The sequence below is a fragment of the Argopecten irradians genome, chromosome 5 (genome assembly GCF_041381155.1).
Source record: "Argopecten irradians isolate NY chromosome 5, Ai_NY, whole genome shotgun sequence".
NCBI classification, from domain to species: Eukaryota; Metazoa; Mollusca; class Bivalvia; order Pectinida; family Pectinidae; genus Argopecten; species Argopecten irradians.
In genome coordinates, this window is record NC_091138.1 from 45,992,720 (window position 1) to 46,009,665 (window position 16,946).

The 16,946-nt window shown below is 36.4% G+C and overlaps 1 protein-coding gene across 2 annotated transcripts; it reads right to left on the reverse strand.

The window, feature by feature from the left end:
- Positions 1 to 1,340: 1,340 nt before the first annotated feature.
- LOC138324029 (dentin sialophosphoprotein-like) lies at positions 1,341 to 16,910 on the reverse strand. Of its 2 annotated transcripts, XR_011208610.1 has the most exons (4): positions 16,808 to 16,910; positions 7,910 to 8,431; positions 4,983 to 7,420; positions 1,341 to 4,639 (listed from the first exon to the last, which is right to left on the reverse strand). XR_011208610.1 is itself a non-coding variant. In XM_069269025.1 (3 exons), exons 2-3 carry the CDS (start codon positions 8,415 to 8,417, stop codon positions 5,274 to 5,276), a joined length of 2,655 nt encoding a protein of 884 aa, XP_069125126.1. In that variant the 5' UTR covers positions 8,418 to 8,431; positions 16,808 to 16,910; the 3' UTR covers positions 1,341 to 5,273. The 2 variants fall into 2 exon arrangements, 1 of the variants encoding a protein (XP_069125126.1); XM_069269025.1 differs by having other exon boundaries at positions 1,341 to 7,420.
- Positions 16,911 to 16,946: the final 36 nt, after the last annotated feature.

Consider the following 16,946-nt stretch of genomic DNA (forward strand, 5'->3'; position numbering starts at 1 on the left):
CCTGCTAAAGACTTTGATATCAAGGTACAAAAGTCTATCCCTGGGTGGCCGCCAAAGACTTTGATATCAAGGTACAAAAGTCTATCCCTAGGTGGCCGCCAAAGACTTTGATATCAAGGTACAAAAGTCTATCCCTAGGTGCCTGCTAAAGACTCTGATATCAAGGTACAAAAGTCTATCCCTAGGTGGCCGCCAAAGACTTTGATATCAAGGTACAAAAGTCTATCCCTAGGTGGCCGCCAAAGACTTTGATATCAAGGTACAAAAGTCTATCCCTAGGTGGATAACGGTCTTTAACGGTCATCTGAATATTGGCACAAAAAACTCTGTAGCCACAGTATACAGTAGTGGCTAACAATTATGGCAATTAATTGGTTGAAGCTGTAAGTTTCCAAAATATTTGATGACTTTGACCATAAAAGTAGATAAAAGTCATTCACTTGGAAAACTTTGGTAGCCTTTCATTCTAGTATGCTACAGGTTCAATATCAGGTCTTTATGCCTCTAATTTATTGACAAGAAATTGTTTTAAAAGATTTTAGCTTATTTGACCCTGTGAATTTGAATGACAGACAAAGTCTTTAATTTGAACACATTTGGTAGTCCCTTATCCCAGTATGGTGTAGGCCCACTTTCAGGTCTCTAGGCCTCTTAGTTTTTCACAAAGAAATGTTTAAAGACGCTATTCATCTTTTTAACAATTGGTGTTCAATCATGTATATATGTGTCTAATTAACACAAAAAAATAATGTAAAATAATCTATATTGCTTTTGATGCATGCGCACTCAGTACTTCATTCCATATAGGACAAAGTGTTACAGAATTTTTCGGGATGCAATTGACTATTTTTTATATTTCTATTTTGAAGTAAAAAATTTTCAATGTTGGTAATGGTGTAAAGTAAGTAACTTTTGTAACTGAAGAAAAGTACTAATTTGTCTGCTCCTGTTTTTGATAAAGAAAAAATACCATCTGTCAACAGTGGAGCATCTTTAAAGATTTTTGCCCATTTTACCCCTGTGACCTTCAATGGCGGTCAAGGTCATACATTTGCAAAGCCCTTTATTCTAGAGTGCTTCAAGCTCTAAGCCTCTTTACTAGAAGGTGCTTAAAGATTTTAGCTTTTTTGACTCCTGTGACCTTGAATGAAGGTTAAGGTCATTAGTTTGAACAAACTTGGTAGCCCTACATCAGCATGCAAAAGGCCCAATATCAGTACTTTGGGCATTTAAGTTATTGAGAAAAGTCGTTCAAGTGATTGGCGGACGGCGCACAACGATAAAAGAAGCGTGATGACTATAGGTCGTCCGGACCCTAAAAAGCTAAAAATAAAGTCATGTCAATTTTATTGTTTTAATTGTGCTTTTTTTCCCTCATAAATAAACAATATAACACAAAAATACAGGATCAAAACAAGAAACAAATTGAGCCATATAGAATACAGTGTTACTTGCTCATTACACTGATCAAATGAGGTATAGAATGGATCCTTATTTGTTATACATTGGAACTTGGTTGATACGAACTTGGATGATTCGAAAACTCAGCTTAATACGAAGTACTTTACCAGTCCGGGCCGAATTCCCTTTTTATCTTTGTTTAAAAAACTCGGATAATTCGAATTAGAAAAACTCGAAGAACTTGGAAAATACGAAGTAAATTTTGGGTCCGAATGACAAATATCATGCATAAAATTTTCTTATAAATCGAAATGAGATGTTTTGGACAATGAGATTGCCGAAAATGCCAATTTCTTTTTCATAAATCTGCTGTAGAACGGCATTTCAAAATATATATCTCGGTTTTATTGTTGTAATTTTGCAACTACCAACGGCGATTTTGACATCTCTCTTGTTCATATCGTTTTATGACATGGCACTTATCTATATATACCAAGTAAAGAGATCGTCAGTAGACATGAGAACTCGTTTAATTCGAACACTCGGATAACTGGAAGTTTTATCTTGGTCCCTTCCAGTTCGTATTAACCGAGTTCCACTGTATATAAACCTTAATGTGGCTGTAGTGGCAGGTCAACATACTCCCCTACACAATCACTATCATATCTCATCTCATAACTGTCATTTATTTTTTGATTATTTCTGCGTACTCAATGTCTTCATTAATTTCGTTTTCATTACCAATTAATCAATGCAAAACATCAGTCGATCAATTGTCCTTGCATCCAATCGTATACCAACTGGTCGAAGTTAATCAATTCCCCAAATGAAACCCTCTGTTAATGTTCATGTACTATGCATGATTCATTTAGGGAGGTTCCACTGTCCAACAAAAAATAAAATTTCAAATCCCATGTAGCACATCAAAGTTCCATGTATATCATACAGCACAAAGTTATATCAACTTCAGTCACCCCCTGTAGTAAATGCATGTCTTTTGGTCTTTTGGGAGGAATGTGATATACATGTATAAACAACTTTGAAACAAACAAAAAATTCAAAAGAATTAGTGCTGTCACTGAAATTTAATAACTTTTCAAATAAAGTGACTAAGAAGACAATTTTTTGTTATTTCAGTAAAAATTCTTATTCACATTCCATTTCATTTCATTTTAACACATTGGTTTAACATGTGAAAATAAATAATACACTTCATACAGTTGTATTTACATGACCTCTGTTCCTATTGATCTACACAACAGCTACAAATCGTCAAAATTAGGAAATCTATAGTATCTAGAATACATGGGAACTGTATCTGTATAATATTATTGTATAGGCAGTAGTTTTTGTGGAAAAAGCTTATTTTCACAGGACAATCTTTAGATTGCAACAAGAGGCCTAAACAGTCATCCGACTATTGACAAAACACAGTCAAAGTATCCATTCGGGCAAAACAACTTGGCATCAATACAAAAGAAATCAAATAAACTGAAAATGTTTCATTTTTCTTCAACTTACAATCAGATGATTAGTACATACCATAAATTCTCCAGTTTTTGTAAGTTTTTGCTATATTTGATAGCTGTGAACTTGAATGAAGGTCAAAGTCATTCGTTTGAACAAACTTGGCAACTCTTCATCCCAGCATGCTACGGGCCAAATGTCAGTACCATGGGCTTTTCGGTTATTAAGAAGGCATTTGAATAACACAGCGGACAGTGGATGGAGCACGACAACGGACCATGCATGACGACAGTAGGCTTAAACTTTAATCTGTGAAAAAGGATTAAATCAAATGTGTACTCTTTATCACCAGATTACAAATTCTTAATTTGTGAAAATTCAATAATTTTCTCAAAATAGAACATCAATCTGGAATTTTTAACACCCAAAAATGAATGGTTATATACAGTTAAACATGTTTATAGCAAACCTCAGGGGATTAACAATATTACTTCGTTATAAGTAAAGTTTGTTATATAACAATAGCGATATAATAACGCTGCTGGGGAATGAATATTACGTTATGATATCGTTATAAGCGTGTTTTACTGTAGTATGAATTGCTATTTGGCCTGATACTTTATGTAGCATTGCTATGGTGAGACTAAAACAAGGTTCTAACACATGTCAACCTATTATATTTGACTGATGATATGATTTATTTTGCTTTGAAAAAAAAAAGGACACAGGAAGTCATTTTGATGTTAAAGGAAATCTATTTTGTTCTTAATGGAGTGTCCAGTTATCATCAGTCCTTAATGGTGTCCAGCTGTCATCAGTCCTTAATGGGGTGTCCAGCTGTCATCAATCCTTAATGGAGTGTCCAGTTGTCATCAGACTGTAATGAAGTGTCCAACTGTCATCAGTCCTTAATGGAGTGTCCAGCTGTCATCAATCCTTAATGTAGTGTCCAGTTGTCATCAGACTGTAATGAAGTGTCCAATTGTCATCAGTCCTTAATGGAGTGTCCAGCTGTCATCAATCCTCAATGGGGTGTCCAGTTGTCATCAGTCATAAGAAGTGTCCATCTGTCTTCAGTCCTTAATGGAGTGTCCATCTGTCATCAGTCCTTAATGGGGTGTCCAGCTGTCATCAATCCTTAATGGAGTGTCCAGTTGTCATCAGACTGTAATGAAGTGTCCAACTGTCTTCAGTCCTTAATGGAGTGTCCAGCTGTCATCAATCCTTAATGTAGTGTCCAGTTGTCATCAGACTGTAATGAAGTGTCCAATTGTCATCAGTCCTTAATGGAGTGTCCAGCTGTCATCAATCCTCAATGGGGTGTCCAGTTGTCATCAGTCATAAGAAGTGTCCATCTGTCTTCAGTCCTTAATGGAGTGTCCAGCTGTCATCAATCCTTAATGTAGTGTCCAGTTGTCATCAGACTGTAATGAAGTGTCCAATTGTCATCAGTCCTTAATGGAGTGTCCAGCTGTCATCAATCCTCAATGGGGTGTCCAGTTGTCATCAGTCATAAGAAGTGTCCATCTGTCTTCAGTCCTTAATGGGGTGTCCATCTGTCATCAGTCCTTAATGGGGTGTCCATCTGTCATCAGTCCTTAATGGAGTGTCCATCTGTCATCAGTCCTTAATGGAGTGTCCATCTGTCATCAGTCCTTAATGGGATGTCCAGCTGTCATCAGTCCTTAAAGGGGTGTCCAGCTGTCATCAGTCCTTAATGGGGTGTCCAGCTGTCATCAATACTTAATGAGGCGTCCAGCTGTCATCAGTCCTTAAAGTGAACAGTCGGGCAAGGATGGCTAAAGTCGGTAAAAATGGTGTGAATGTATCCAGTATAATTTCTTATGAAATAGAAAAATAAAAATCTCTAGCCAAAATCTGTCTGCGTACGAAGAAATTAATTTAAAGTAAAGTAATCCTAAAACGTCCTCCCGGCTGACTATGTCCGTGGTTACACTTCCACGCAGCCTCGCTTTCAATGCTTTCAACTTTCCTTTACTTAAATGGTCAGAACTGGGAAACGTAAGCAGAACTTGGCCGTTGTATTAATATGTGAGAACTTTTGGAAGGCCAATGAACGCATTTAGACTGGTTTTCTTTGCCCGACTATTCACTTTAATGGAGTGTCCAGCTGTCATCAGTCCTTAATGGAGTGTCCATCTGTCATCAGTAATTAATGGGGTGTCCAGCTGTCATCAGTAATTAATGGAGTGTCCATCTGTCATCAGTCCTTAATGGGGTGTCCAGCTGTCATTAGTCCTTAATGGGATGTCCAGCTGTCATCAGTCCTTAATGGGCTGTCCAGCTGTCATCAGTCCTTAATGGAGTGTCCATCTGTCATCAGTCCTTAATGGGATGTCCAGCTGTCATCAGTCCTTAAAGGGCTGTCCAGCTGTCATCATTCCTTAATGAGGTGTCCAGCTGTCATCAGATCCATGGTCCTCTGAGGCATACTTATCTAAAAGCTGGGCAACAGACATAGGAATTCTCACTTCATAGCTACTATCTGTGTCAATGTCAAGGTCAGATAGATATGAATCGTCATCATCTGAAAGACTGTCGTTGTCTCTTTGGATTCTTGGCTCCCAAGTATCATCACTTTCTGATTGGGAGCGGCCATTACTTGCAGTCCCTAGCTGATGTGAGGGAGTGGTGATTTGCCAGGTACCGCTGGTATCTGAACCTGGTGTCATCTCATAGTCACCATCACTCTCCTGCGGCTCCCACGTATCGTCTGTATCGGAATTATATCCACGTAGGCCAAAGGTCAGGTCAGGATCTATTTCTTCGTTTCCAAATAATGTCTTTTCAGGCCCATCATTGCCTGATGGAAACTCAGTTCCAACACACTCTGCCCGACTAAATTCAGGGTTGGACAGCTGTGTGACACAATTTTTCTTGGCTGACTGTGAAGAAGAGAAACATGAATCCATACTAGATATGACTACAGTGGACTCTCCCCCAATGTGAGAGGATGTGATGACAGATACTCTAGTCTCTCCGTGTGACCCTGAGTCCTGGGCTGTATCTGCTACATCAACACTACCTGAAGCACTGGATTTACTATCATAACTAGATGAAGTCATTAACATTTTACTTGGAGGCTGGTCTTGACTAGAAGTACTGCTGTTATGTACATATTTACGCTTCTTTGGCCATGTGACCGATGAACCTGGGGGCATTTCAATGTTTCTGGTTTCTACATCTCTTTCAACTTTTTTGTTTCCTGTGATATTGTTTTGTGTGCTTTCTGGGTTATCCGTATTTTGTGATGACCTTCCACCAGAAGCTGATGAAGCTGATGGACGAGGTCCTTTTTCCATGCTGACCACTATGACATCATCCTGGTCACTTTCTTCTTTGATGTGTGATCTATCTGCGCTTTTTGTATTTCTGTCAAATTGGTCTGTTCTTTTCGTATAACTAGTGGAAGGCGGCTCAGTTTTGATGTACGAGGATTGCCTAGATTCTTCATTACATGTAGTCGTAGCCCAAATTGAATTTCCCTCCCATTTAGAGTCATCTGTTTGAGATGAATCATCAATGACGGAATGCTGTTGATCTGAATGGTCCTTACCACATGTAGAGTTAGGATCTGTTTGATATAATGAAGACTGATTCATGCTAGAGTTGTGCGTAGAGGATTCAGTCCTATGGTTTCTTGTAGTATTTCTAGCTACAGAATAGCGCGTCGGGTTGAGGAGTTGATCGCTGGAGTAGTCAGAGAGATGGTGAGTCCTCCTTTGGTCAGAACTACTGGCTGAACTGTATGTTCTATCACTCTCATCCTCCGAGTAGATGTCTGACATAGTTTGATCTCGTGAGTTGGTCATACTGTTGTGTATTCTATGGTGTCTAACAGTCGACCCACTATTTGATCGACTTCTGACCGACCTATTTGGAGAATTTATTGGTGTAGAAGAATAAGTATACCGACTACTGTTTTCATGGTTCCTGTCCTCTTCTATACCAAAGTCTCGATCCACATCATCATCGGACGAAGATGAAGATGAAGAAGATGAAGATGACAAAACACTGACATCAGAATGCCATATGTGATTACGAGAGCGTGTGTTAGTGCTGGGTGTAGCAGCTGTGTCTCCACTAACTGCTGTACTTGATACTTGGTTACCATTCACATCAGTCGAGTTTGGCTGGCTAGTGGTTTGACTCTGAGTACCGGTATTTACATCATTATTGTTGTCTGTTCTATTTCTAGACTGTGTGAGGTCAGTTCCATTTCTATGAGAGAATGCAGAGCGCCACCTGACGTTACGCTGGTCCACGTACACAGTACCAGGAGGAATATTGGTGTTATGTGCGTCATCAAACCTTTCATTGCTGTAATCCTCCAGTATAAAGTTAGACAAATCCGATTCATCACCACTACTGCTGAAAGAGTATGGGGAGTAAGATGGAGAGGAATATGGAGAACGATGTCGCCGCTGCTGTAGTTCTCTGGAGAGATCTTCCAAGTTTTTCTTCATTGTCTTGGTCAATTCTGTCAATTCTTTAACACTCTTTTTCAGAGTTTCCACAAGTGCCGTACTTTCTGTAGTTAAGAAGAAAAGAAAATAAGTCCAATAACGCAAATGTAAGCATATAGTGTTTAACCAGTTTATAAACAGCTCAGATTTGGAGAAACAAGCAAGAGGCCCAGAGGGCCTGTATTGATCGCTTGTTTTAAATCAGTCATAACAAACTACTCTGGCTTAGAACCTCATACAACAGTCATGTATTGAAGTTATGGATTCCATTTTCATGAAAGCTTAGAACCTCATACAACAGAGTCATGTATTGAAGTTATGGATTTCATTTTCATGAAACAGTCATATTCAAAAGAAAATTGAAAGCATATCAAGTTGATATATACATATATAATACACGATATCTATTCAAAAGAACGTAACATTCTGAGAAGAAATCTAGCCAAATTGACTCCTCACTTCAGGCCCACGAAAACAAATAATTTTTTTCCTTTTCGAAACAAATTCTAGAATGAAGTTTTCCCTAATGTTATATGGACTAAAAAAATACTTACCAGTTGCAAATTTCTGGAGTTGTTTAAAACAATCATGGCTATCAAACACAGAGATTGGTATCATAAGTCGGCACTGTTTGTTGCATCTCTTCTCCCGATATTCACAAAGATCCTCTTCATGTTCACTCAAATCTTTCCGCAGGACTTCAATACCACACTTACTGAAACGGCATTTTAATTTCTCATAGTCACAGATCTTTAAATGGCTATCATACTGTTCCAGGGTGAGAATTTCCTTGCAGCCATTCACACTGAAATCGCAGGACATCTGAAGACGATTAATCATGTTCTGAACAAGAGGCAGGACTGGTTTGAGACGTGTGGCCCTGAGACTGCGGCGACAGGTGGGACAGTTGTGATGATTGTTTAGCCAGGTTTCTATACAGATCTTACAGAACACATGTCTACAGGGACTCTCCATTGGGGAGTCCAGCACACACTGGCATATACAACAAATCAGGTCAGGGTCAGGAGCATGGCTAAATTTCTCTACGTCAAATCGAGACATCCTACTGGATTCTCCTGAAATGAAAAACAAAGAATGCTTTAATTTATGTTTGGTTAAATTGCAATCTGATTAAAATACAGATACAAATATACCTACTATCTTTCCTTTTGATCTGACAACACTCTATTAGAGGTCAATTTCTGGTGACCCTTCGAATTGGCCAATCAAATTGCTGTTTCCAGAATCTTGGGAGTGAATTTCAGAGGGCAAAATAGTTTGAATGAACTGTCAAACTTATTTTCATGTACATAATTATCTCGCCCTAAGAGCTCAATCAATCTAATTATAAGTATATATGTATACTGAAACGAAATGCTGTTTTCAATTGATGTAGCTATATAATATACACATCTTTATAATCTTGAACCGTTTAAAAAGATCAAATTTTATGTTTACTATTCATCTTATTGAATAAAACAAAGTTTTCTACACTTCTTTTTGAATAGATTAAACTAAGATTTGTATACTTTATCTTATGGATTAATTAAACAAAGATTTGTATACTTTGATCATTTTTTATTTTTTTATTTTTGATGCTGCAAAATTGGGAGTATGGCGATCTCATTGTCAACCTTAAGCTTGTTCTTGTAACCTCTGTGACAATCTTGTGGTTTTGCGGCTAAGATATGAAAGGTGACTTTGACTTGAGGCCAAGATTGAGAGGTGACCTCCTTTTGAGTAATTAATGTTATCAGTATACGTAAGGTGTAATTTGTCATTGATAAAAATGTTAATCATTATTAACTCTTTATGTGTTTTCATTTCACAGAATTATGCATTTGGGTAACTAAATGATTATGCAAATACAGGGCTGTTTTTTTACATTACTAAAGGCAAACAGAAATGCATTTTTTTTTTTTTTTTTTTTTGCTTTCGTTTTGAATGCCATAGTGGTCTTTTTTACAAGGTTTATTTTGGATTGGTGCTCAACAAGAAAAGCCAAGATTTTGCCTCGTCATCTCAACTTTCCTAATTAAATCTTGCACCAAAATAAACCTTGTTTTGTTTGTTTGTTTGTTTGTTTGTTTGATTAATTAAAGTCCTATTAACAGCTATGGTCATGTAAGGACGGCCTCCCATGTATGCGATGTGTTGTGTGTATGTTGTGGGAGGTGCATGTTTTGGGAGACTACAGTTTATTAATGTTGTGTCGTCTTGTATAGTGGAACTTTTGCCCTTTTTATAGTGCTATATCACTGAAGCATGCCGCCGAAGACACCAAGCAACACACTCCACCCGGTCACATTATACTGACAACGGGTGAACCAGTCGTCCCACTCCCTGTATGCTGAGCGACAAGCAGGAGCAGAAACTACCACTTTTATAGACTTTGGTGTGTTTCAGCCAGGGGACAGAACCCAGAGCCTTCCTCACAGAGGCGAGCGCTCAACCAAAGGCCAAAAGTGAGGTGATGTCAAGGGAGACATTAGGAAGAATTAAAGTAATTTAGGAAGAAAGAAAAGATAAGATCCTAAATTTAGTCGCCTTTTACGATCATGCAATAGGGGCAGCAGGTACAATTCTAATGCCCTACCTCCTTGTTTTGTAAGACACTGACCATGTATTCTCTAATTATTTTGACACTACGATGGTGCATGCATGTATGCATAGATGACACAGATAAATAATTTGGGGTTTTGGACATATACATTACTAGTCTGCTAAACCTGCCTATATTATTTGGCTTTTTTAATTTTATTTTGTTTTTTGTTTTACCTAATATGCAGTCGGCAAAAAAAAAATAATTAAAAAAATCTAATAATATAGACAGGTTTAGTGGACTAATATGTTATGAGCGCTTTTGTGTTTGTGCACAGTACTAGTATATATATAGTTTTAAACATATGTTAGAAAACATAAATAAATTGTCTCCATTTGCAAGCACAATAAAATCATGGGATGATATACCTGTACAGGTAAACATTAAATACCACTGTGTACAGGTGACTATCTGACAGTGCCTATATATATACACACCTGTACCTGTTCCTCCCACCTTTAATTAGGTAGTTAGGTAATATCTGACCAGGTGTAATTAGTTACCTGGCACCTGTATAAAAGGACTCCTGGTATATCTTTATGACCATTTGATTTACTGCCAACTAAAATTAAAACAATCACTATTGATGTCATATGGGGATACTTTTTTGATGGGGATACAAATTTGATATGACACCGGTGTCATATCAAATTTGTATCCCCCATCAAAAAAGTATCCGGATACTTTTTTGCCCATCAAAATAGTATCCGGGGATACTTTTTTGCCCATCAAAAAAGTATCCCCCCTATCAAAAAAGTATCCCCCCCATGACATCAATAGTGATTGTTATAATTTTAGTTGGCAGTAAATCAAATGGTCATAAAGATATACCAGGAGTCCCTTTACAAGTACCAGGTAACTAATTACACCTGGTCAGGTATTACCTAACTACCTAATTAGTGGTGGGACGGACAGGTACAGGTGTGTCTATATATAGGCACTGTCAGATAGTCACCTGTACACAGTGGTATTACCAAATGTTTACCTGTACAGGTACATCATCCCATGATTTTATTGTGCTTGCAAATTGATACAATTTATTTATGTTTTCATGCAACCATATGTTTAAAACGATATATATATATATAGCTCATTACTTGCATACATATTTTCAATTCATATAAATTATGATTATTCAATTATCAAGACCTTGGTTATATAGATACAAACACATTTATAAGCTTATATGTCTATATATGTACCAATTGATACATAGGGGGGATACATATTTGATTGCATGATTTTGGATCTGGAAAAAAAATAAAATAAAACTTGTCATATTTATTTCAGATAATATATTTACTAATTTGATGAATACAATGTAAATCATTTTATGAGTGAATATAAGTGTAAAATGGTGTGTCAATTGTAATTCAACTTTATATTAGGATATACACTATATATATGCAGGTATATATATATATAGTTGCATGAATCTGGAAATAAATCTACAGTTTTGTTGAAAACATCTCAGGGAGATACTTATATTAAAAGGATGTGCGTGTGGACAAAAATTATACAATATATCATGATGGGGAGGTACAGTACAGTTATAATTATAATGTCCATCAGAGGGAAAATTAATTGATAAAATATCTATAGATTGAAATAAATATATATTTAAATACATGACCAAAAGAAAGTATTTGGGGGAGATACTTGTATTATCAAAATGTGGGATTAGGGGGATACATATTTCATGGTCATCAAAAAAGTATCTAGGGGAGATTTAAGTGTCATATCTAGAAGGAATTAATACATATTTGTATAGCCATAGAAAAAGTATCTATGGAGAGAAGTCTACTATCAAGGGGTACGTAATGTATATTTGATGACCATAGAAAAAGTATCAAGGGGGAGATGAGTCTAATATCTAGGGGGGATACATATTTGATGGCAATCGAAAAAGTATCTAGGAGGTAATTAGTATGATATCTAGGGGGGATACATATTTGATAGCCATAGAAGAAGTACAGTGTGTATATAGAATCAGATTTCTTTAATAACTAGGGGGGATACATATTTGATGGCCATAGAAAAAGTATCTAGGGGGGAGATGAGTCTAATATCTAGGGGGGATACATATTTGATGGCCATCGTTAAAGTATCTATGGGGAGAGTATAGTCTAATATCTAGGGGGGATACATATTTGATAGCCATCGAAAAAGTATCCAGGGGGAGATTAGTCTAAATTCAAGGGGGGATACATATTTGATGGCCACCAAAAAATGTATCTAGGGGGAGATTAGTATGATATCAAGGGGGGATACATATATGATGGCCATCGTAAAAGTATCTATGGGGAGAGTATAGTCTAATATCTAGGGGGGATACATATTTGATGGCCATCGAAAAAGTATCTAGGGGGAGATTAGTATGATATCTAGGGGGGATACATATTTGATGGCCATAAAAGAAGTACAGTGTGTATATAGAATGAGATAAGTCTAATATCTAGGGGGGGTACATATTTGATGGCCATTGAAAAAGTATCTAGGAGATTAGTGTAATATCTAGGGGGGATACATATTTGATGGCCATCGAAAAAGTATCTAGGGGGAGATTAGTGTGATATCTAAGGGGGATACATATTTGATGGCCATAGAAAAAGTATCTAGGGGGAGATAAGTCTAATATCTAGGGGGGATACATATTTGATGGCCATAGAAAAAGTATCTAGGGGGAGATAAGTCTAATATCAAGGGGGATACATATTTGATGGCCATCGAAAAAGTATCTAGGGGGAGATTAGTTAATATTTAATATGTATTCCCTCTAGATATCATACTAATCTCCCCCTAGATACTTTTTCGATGGCCATCAAATATGTATCCCCCTTAGATATCACACTAATCTCCCCCTAGATACTTTTTCGATGGCCATCAAATATGTATCCCCCCTAGATATAATACTAATCTCCCCCTAGATACTTTTTCAATGGCTATCAAATATGTATCCCCCCTAGATATTAGACTATACTCTCCCCATAGATACTTTTACGATGGCCATCATATATGTATCCCCCCTTGATATCATACTAATCCCCCCTAGATACTTTTTCGATGGCCATCAAATATGTATCCCCCCTAGATATTAGACTATACTCTCCCCATAGATACTTTTACGATGGCCATCAAATATGTATCCCCCCTAGATATTAGACTTATCTCCCCCTAGATACTTTTTCGATGGCCATCAAATATGTATCCCCCCTAGATATCACAGTAATCTCCCCCTAGATACTTTTTCGATGGCCATCAAATATGTATCCCCCCTAGATATTAGACTTATCTCCCCCTAGATACTTTTTCTATGGCCATCAAATATGTATCCCCCTTAGATATCACACTAATCTCCCCCTAGATACTTTTTCGATGGCCATCAAATATGTATCCCCCCTAGATATTACACTAATCTCCTAGATACTTTTTCTATGGCCATCAAATATGTATCCCCCCTAGATATCACACTAATCTCCCCCTAGATACTTTTTCGATGGCCATCAAATATGTATCCCCCCTAGATATTAGACTTATCTCCCCCTAGATACTTTTTCTATGGCCATCAAATATGTATCCCCCTTAGATATCACACTAATCTCCCCCTAGATACTTTTTCAATGGCCATCAAATATGTATCCCCCCTAGATATTCATTAGACTTATCTCCCCCTAGATACTTTTTCGATAGCCATCAAATATGTATCCCCCCTAGATATCACACTAATCTCCCCCTAGATACTTTTTCGATGGCCATCAAATATGTATCCCCCCTATATATTAGACTTATCTCCCCCTAGATACTTTTTCGATGGCCATCAAATATGTATCCCCCCTAGATATTAGACTTATCTCCCCCTAGATACTTTTTCGATAGCCATCAAATATGTATCCCCCCTAGATATCACACTAATCTCCCCCTAGATACTTTTTCGATGGCCATCAAATATGTATCCACCCTAGATATTCACTAATTTCTATCTAGATATTTTCTCGATAGCCATCAAATATGTATCCCCCTTTGATATTACACTTATCTCCCCTAGATAATTTTTCTATGCATGCATGGACATCAGATATGTATCCCCCCAAGATAACACACTTATTTATCCTCCCTGTTTGTAAAATTCCAGTTAAAACATATTGAGGATTGAATTATTGATGTATATATATGTATATATGCTTTCCAAATCTTAAAGCTATATGGTCCATAGCGGGGTGAAATGTTTGATGGTGTGAAAATCATTCAGATTGAAAGATAAACATGTTTTTGATCTATGCAGGTTTAGATGAAAACATACCTACAGAAGTCCATTCACAATATTACTAAATAACACTGTGGAAATGTGAAATGAATTTGTAGACCACACCCACATTAAATTTTTTACCTAATTAGTTTTAATGCATATAAGTACGCATTTCACTGTATGATTGTTGCAGTGGTTGATTTACTGCCAAAATTCATTTTGAACTCTTAAATATTATTTGTACACGTAAATTGTGATATATGCATTCCATAATTGGATTTAAAGATATTTACTTTGTAATCTCCCTAAGATATTTTATGAGCACCATACATGCATGTACATACAGTAGTATTTTAGTTTAAAGATGATTTCATTGAAAAAAAGATAATGATTGATTATAATTGATTTTCAAATTCATTTATATATTATAGTAGATAGTCGGATGTTGACGCATATCAAACACAAAAAACCCTGAATGATGTTATAAAAATTTGTACAGGTAATTTTTCAAAACTCATATATTGGCAGCTCAATTAATGTTCAACCCCATCCAATATCTTCTGTCTGCCTCTGTGTCTGCATCCATAAAATGCTAAAACAGGTCCCCACCTATTGTATTAATTGTTGTGTGGTATTGATAAAAACAATGCTAGCTACATGTATAGCCCTGAGATAATCCCTGATAATTATATCCTTTCTTCTACATGTGTATAATTACAAATTAATGTCAATTATTGATCATGGTATTGTATAATGTATTTTATCTTGATCAATGCAGACACTTTAACAAACAAATTGATCATAAAAAAATATATACATCACATTGTATACACCATTTATTTATTGGAAAATATTAGGTTTCCAATTTGCAATAACATTTATATCTGCAGGCATGTTCATAATGCTTCATTATATTGGGGTCTTCCCCGAACACCAACTCTAATTATTTTAATGATCGAATCATATTGGAACTCATATTGGAACATATATATCAGCATAATATACCATGATATTAAAAAAGTTTCTGATTGTATTTAATTTAATTGTGTATTATTTTGTTGATCACATAAAATTAGTTAAAGCATTTCTAACATTAGTTTTTAGATATTATCTATTCTCTATAATCATTATTATTTCCTTACTATATACATGTATTTAATTACACTTATATGACTATAGTGCATGCAGTTAGTATACACAGCTGTCGCTTATTTAATTGTGTATACATAAAATGCAAGTTTCATGTTATATCTGTACACTAAAAAGTATAATTAGATAGTTACATTTCAAAACAAATTTTATCTCATAGTTTGGTTTTGGATTGATGCTTATTCTCACTGTTGTGATGATGTGGTAGCTATATATATATATATATACACACAGGTAATTTTATAGGTGCCCTCTACCTGTATCAGTGTCAGGTGTGACCCCCCCCCCCCCCCCCCCCCCCCCCCCCCCCCCCACTGTGCTGTTATGTAATACAGGTAGACCAGGTGTAATTTACTACCTGTACAGTCACTTTGTCACCTATATAGGCATATACTGCTGATTTTCTGTTTATTTTCTTAACATTACCAATCTTTATTTGGAAAGCATAAACAGACAATGGGGGGATACTTTTTTGATAGGGTGGATACTTTTTTGATGGGCAGAAAAAGTATCCGGATACTTTTTTGATGGGGGATACTTTTTTGATATGACACCGGTTTTCCTTTGATATCCGCCAGCGCAGTCTTTTAATTGGTAAAGCTTCTGGGTGCGAGGGTTCTGTCTTACTTTCTGAAGCGGGCGGTTATTACATGAAATGTCATGTTGTAATGAAAATTTACGACATTTCTTCTTAATCTTCCGACCTTAATGCAAGAATTAAATATCTTGAAAGTTCTTAAGCATTACATTTGTGTTTCATTTCACTAGATAAGATAAGTTTTTGTTGAGAAAAATGGTTTTTATTCCCGGTTCATAGGCGTCTCGCATGGTGTTTAGTAATGTAAAGAGACAGACGAATCGACAATTAGTACTTTCAACAGGTCGGGACACTCCTGTATACATACGTTTGTGGAATAGGTCCTAATCCCTATTGAGATTCCTCCTCTAGACTCTTTTATATTTGGACGTTTGATAGATAGATATCTCTCGTCCGACGAGAGACATCTATCAAATGTCCAAATATAAACTCTTTTATATTTGGACGTTTGATAGATAGATATCTCTCGTCCGACGAGAGACATCTATCAAACGTCCAAATATAAAAGAGTCTAGAGGAGGAATCTCAATAGGGATTAGAACAGGTCCTAGTCCTGCATCTGAGGAACAGTCTTGCATTTCTGTTTGTGGGATCACGGGAGTTTGACGTTCTGTCAATAATGTATGGTAAAAATATATTTTAAATATATATTAGTCAATAATATATATTAAAAATATATGTTTACTACATATTATTGACAGAACGTCAAACTCCTGTGGTGGCATCTTTTAGTCAGGCCTAAATCAGAGTAAATCCTTGAGGTACGTGCGTTTCATTGAATAAAAGTTTAAAACGCTTCCTGAACACTTCGACTATTTCAAGTTTAAAATTTCATCAAAAGATTGGAAATGAGTTACCTGCTCGCGTACTTCAATTCATCAAATAAAAAAAATAAAAAACATTTCAAAGATGGTTAGAGTCATGGCGCTGTACATTTGAAGAGTTCTGTTTTTATTTTCGTTGCGACTTTAGATCTAGAGTTATCTCCCTTATTAA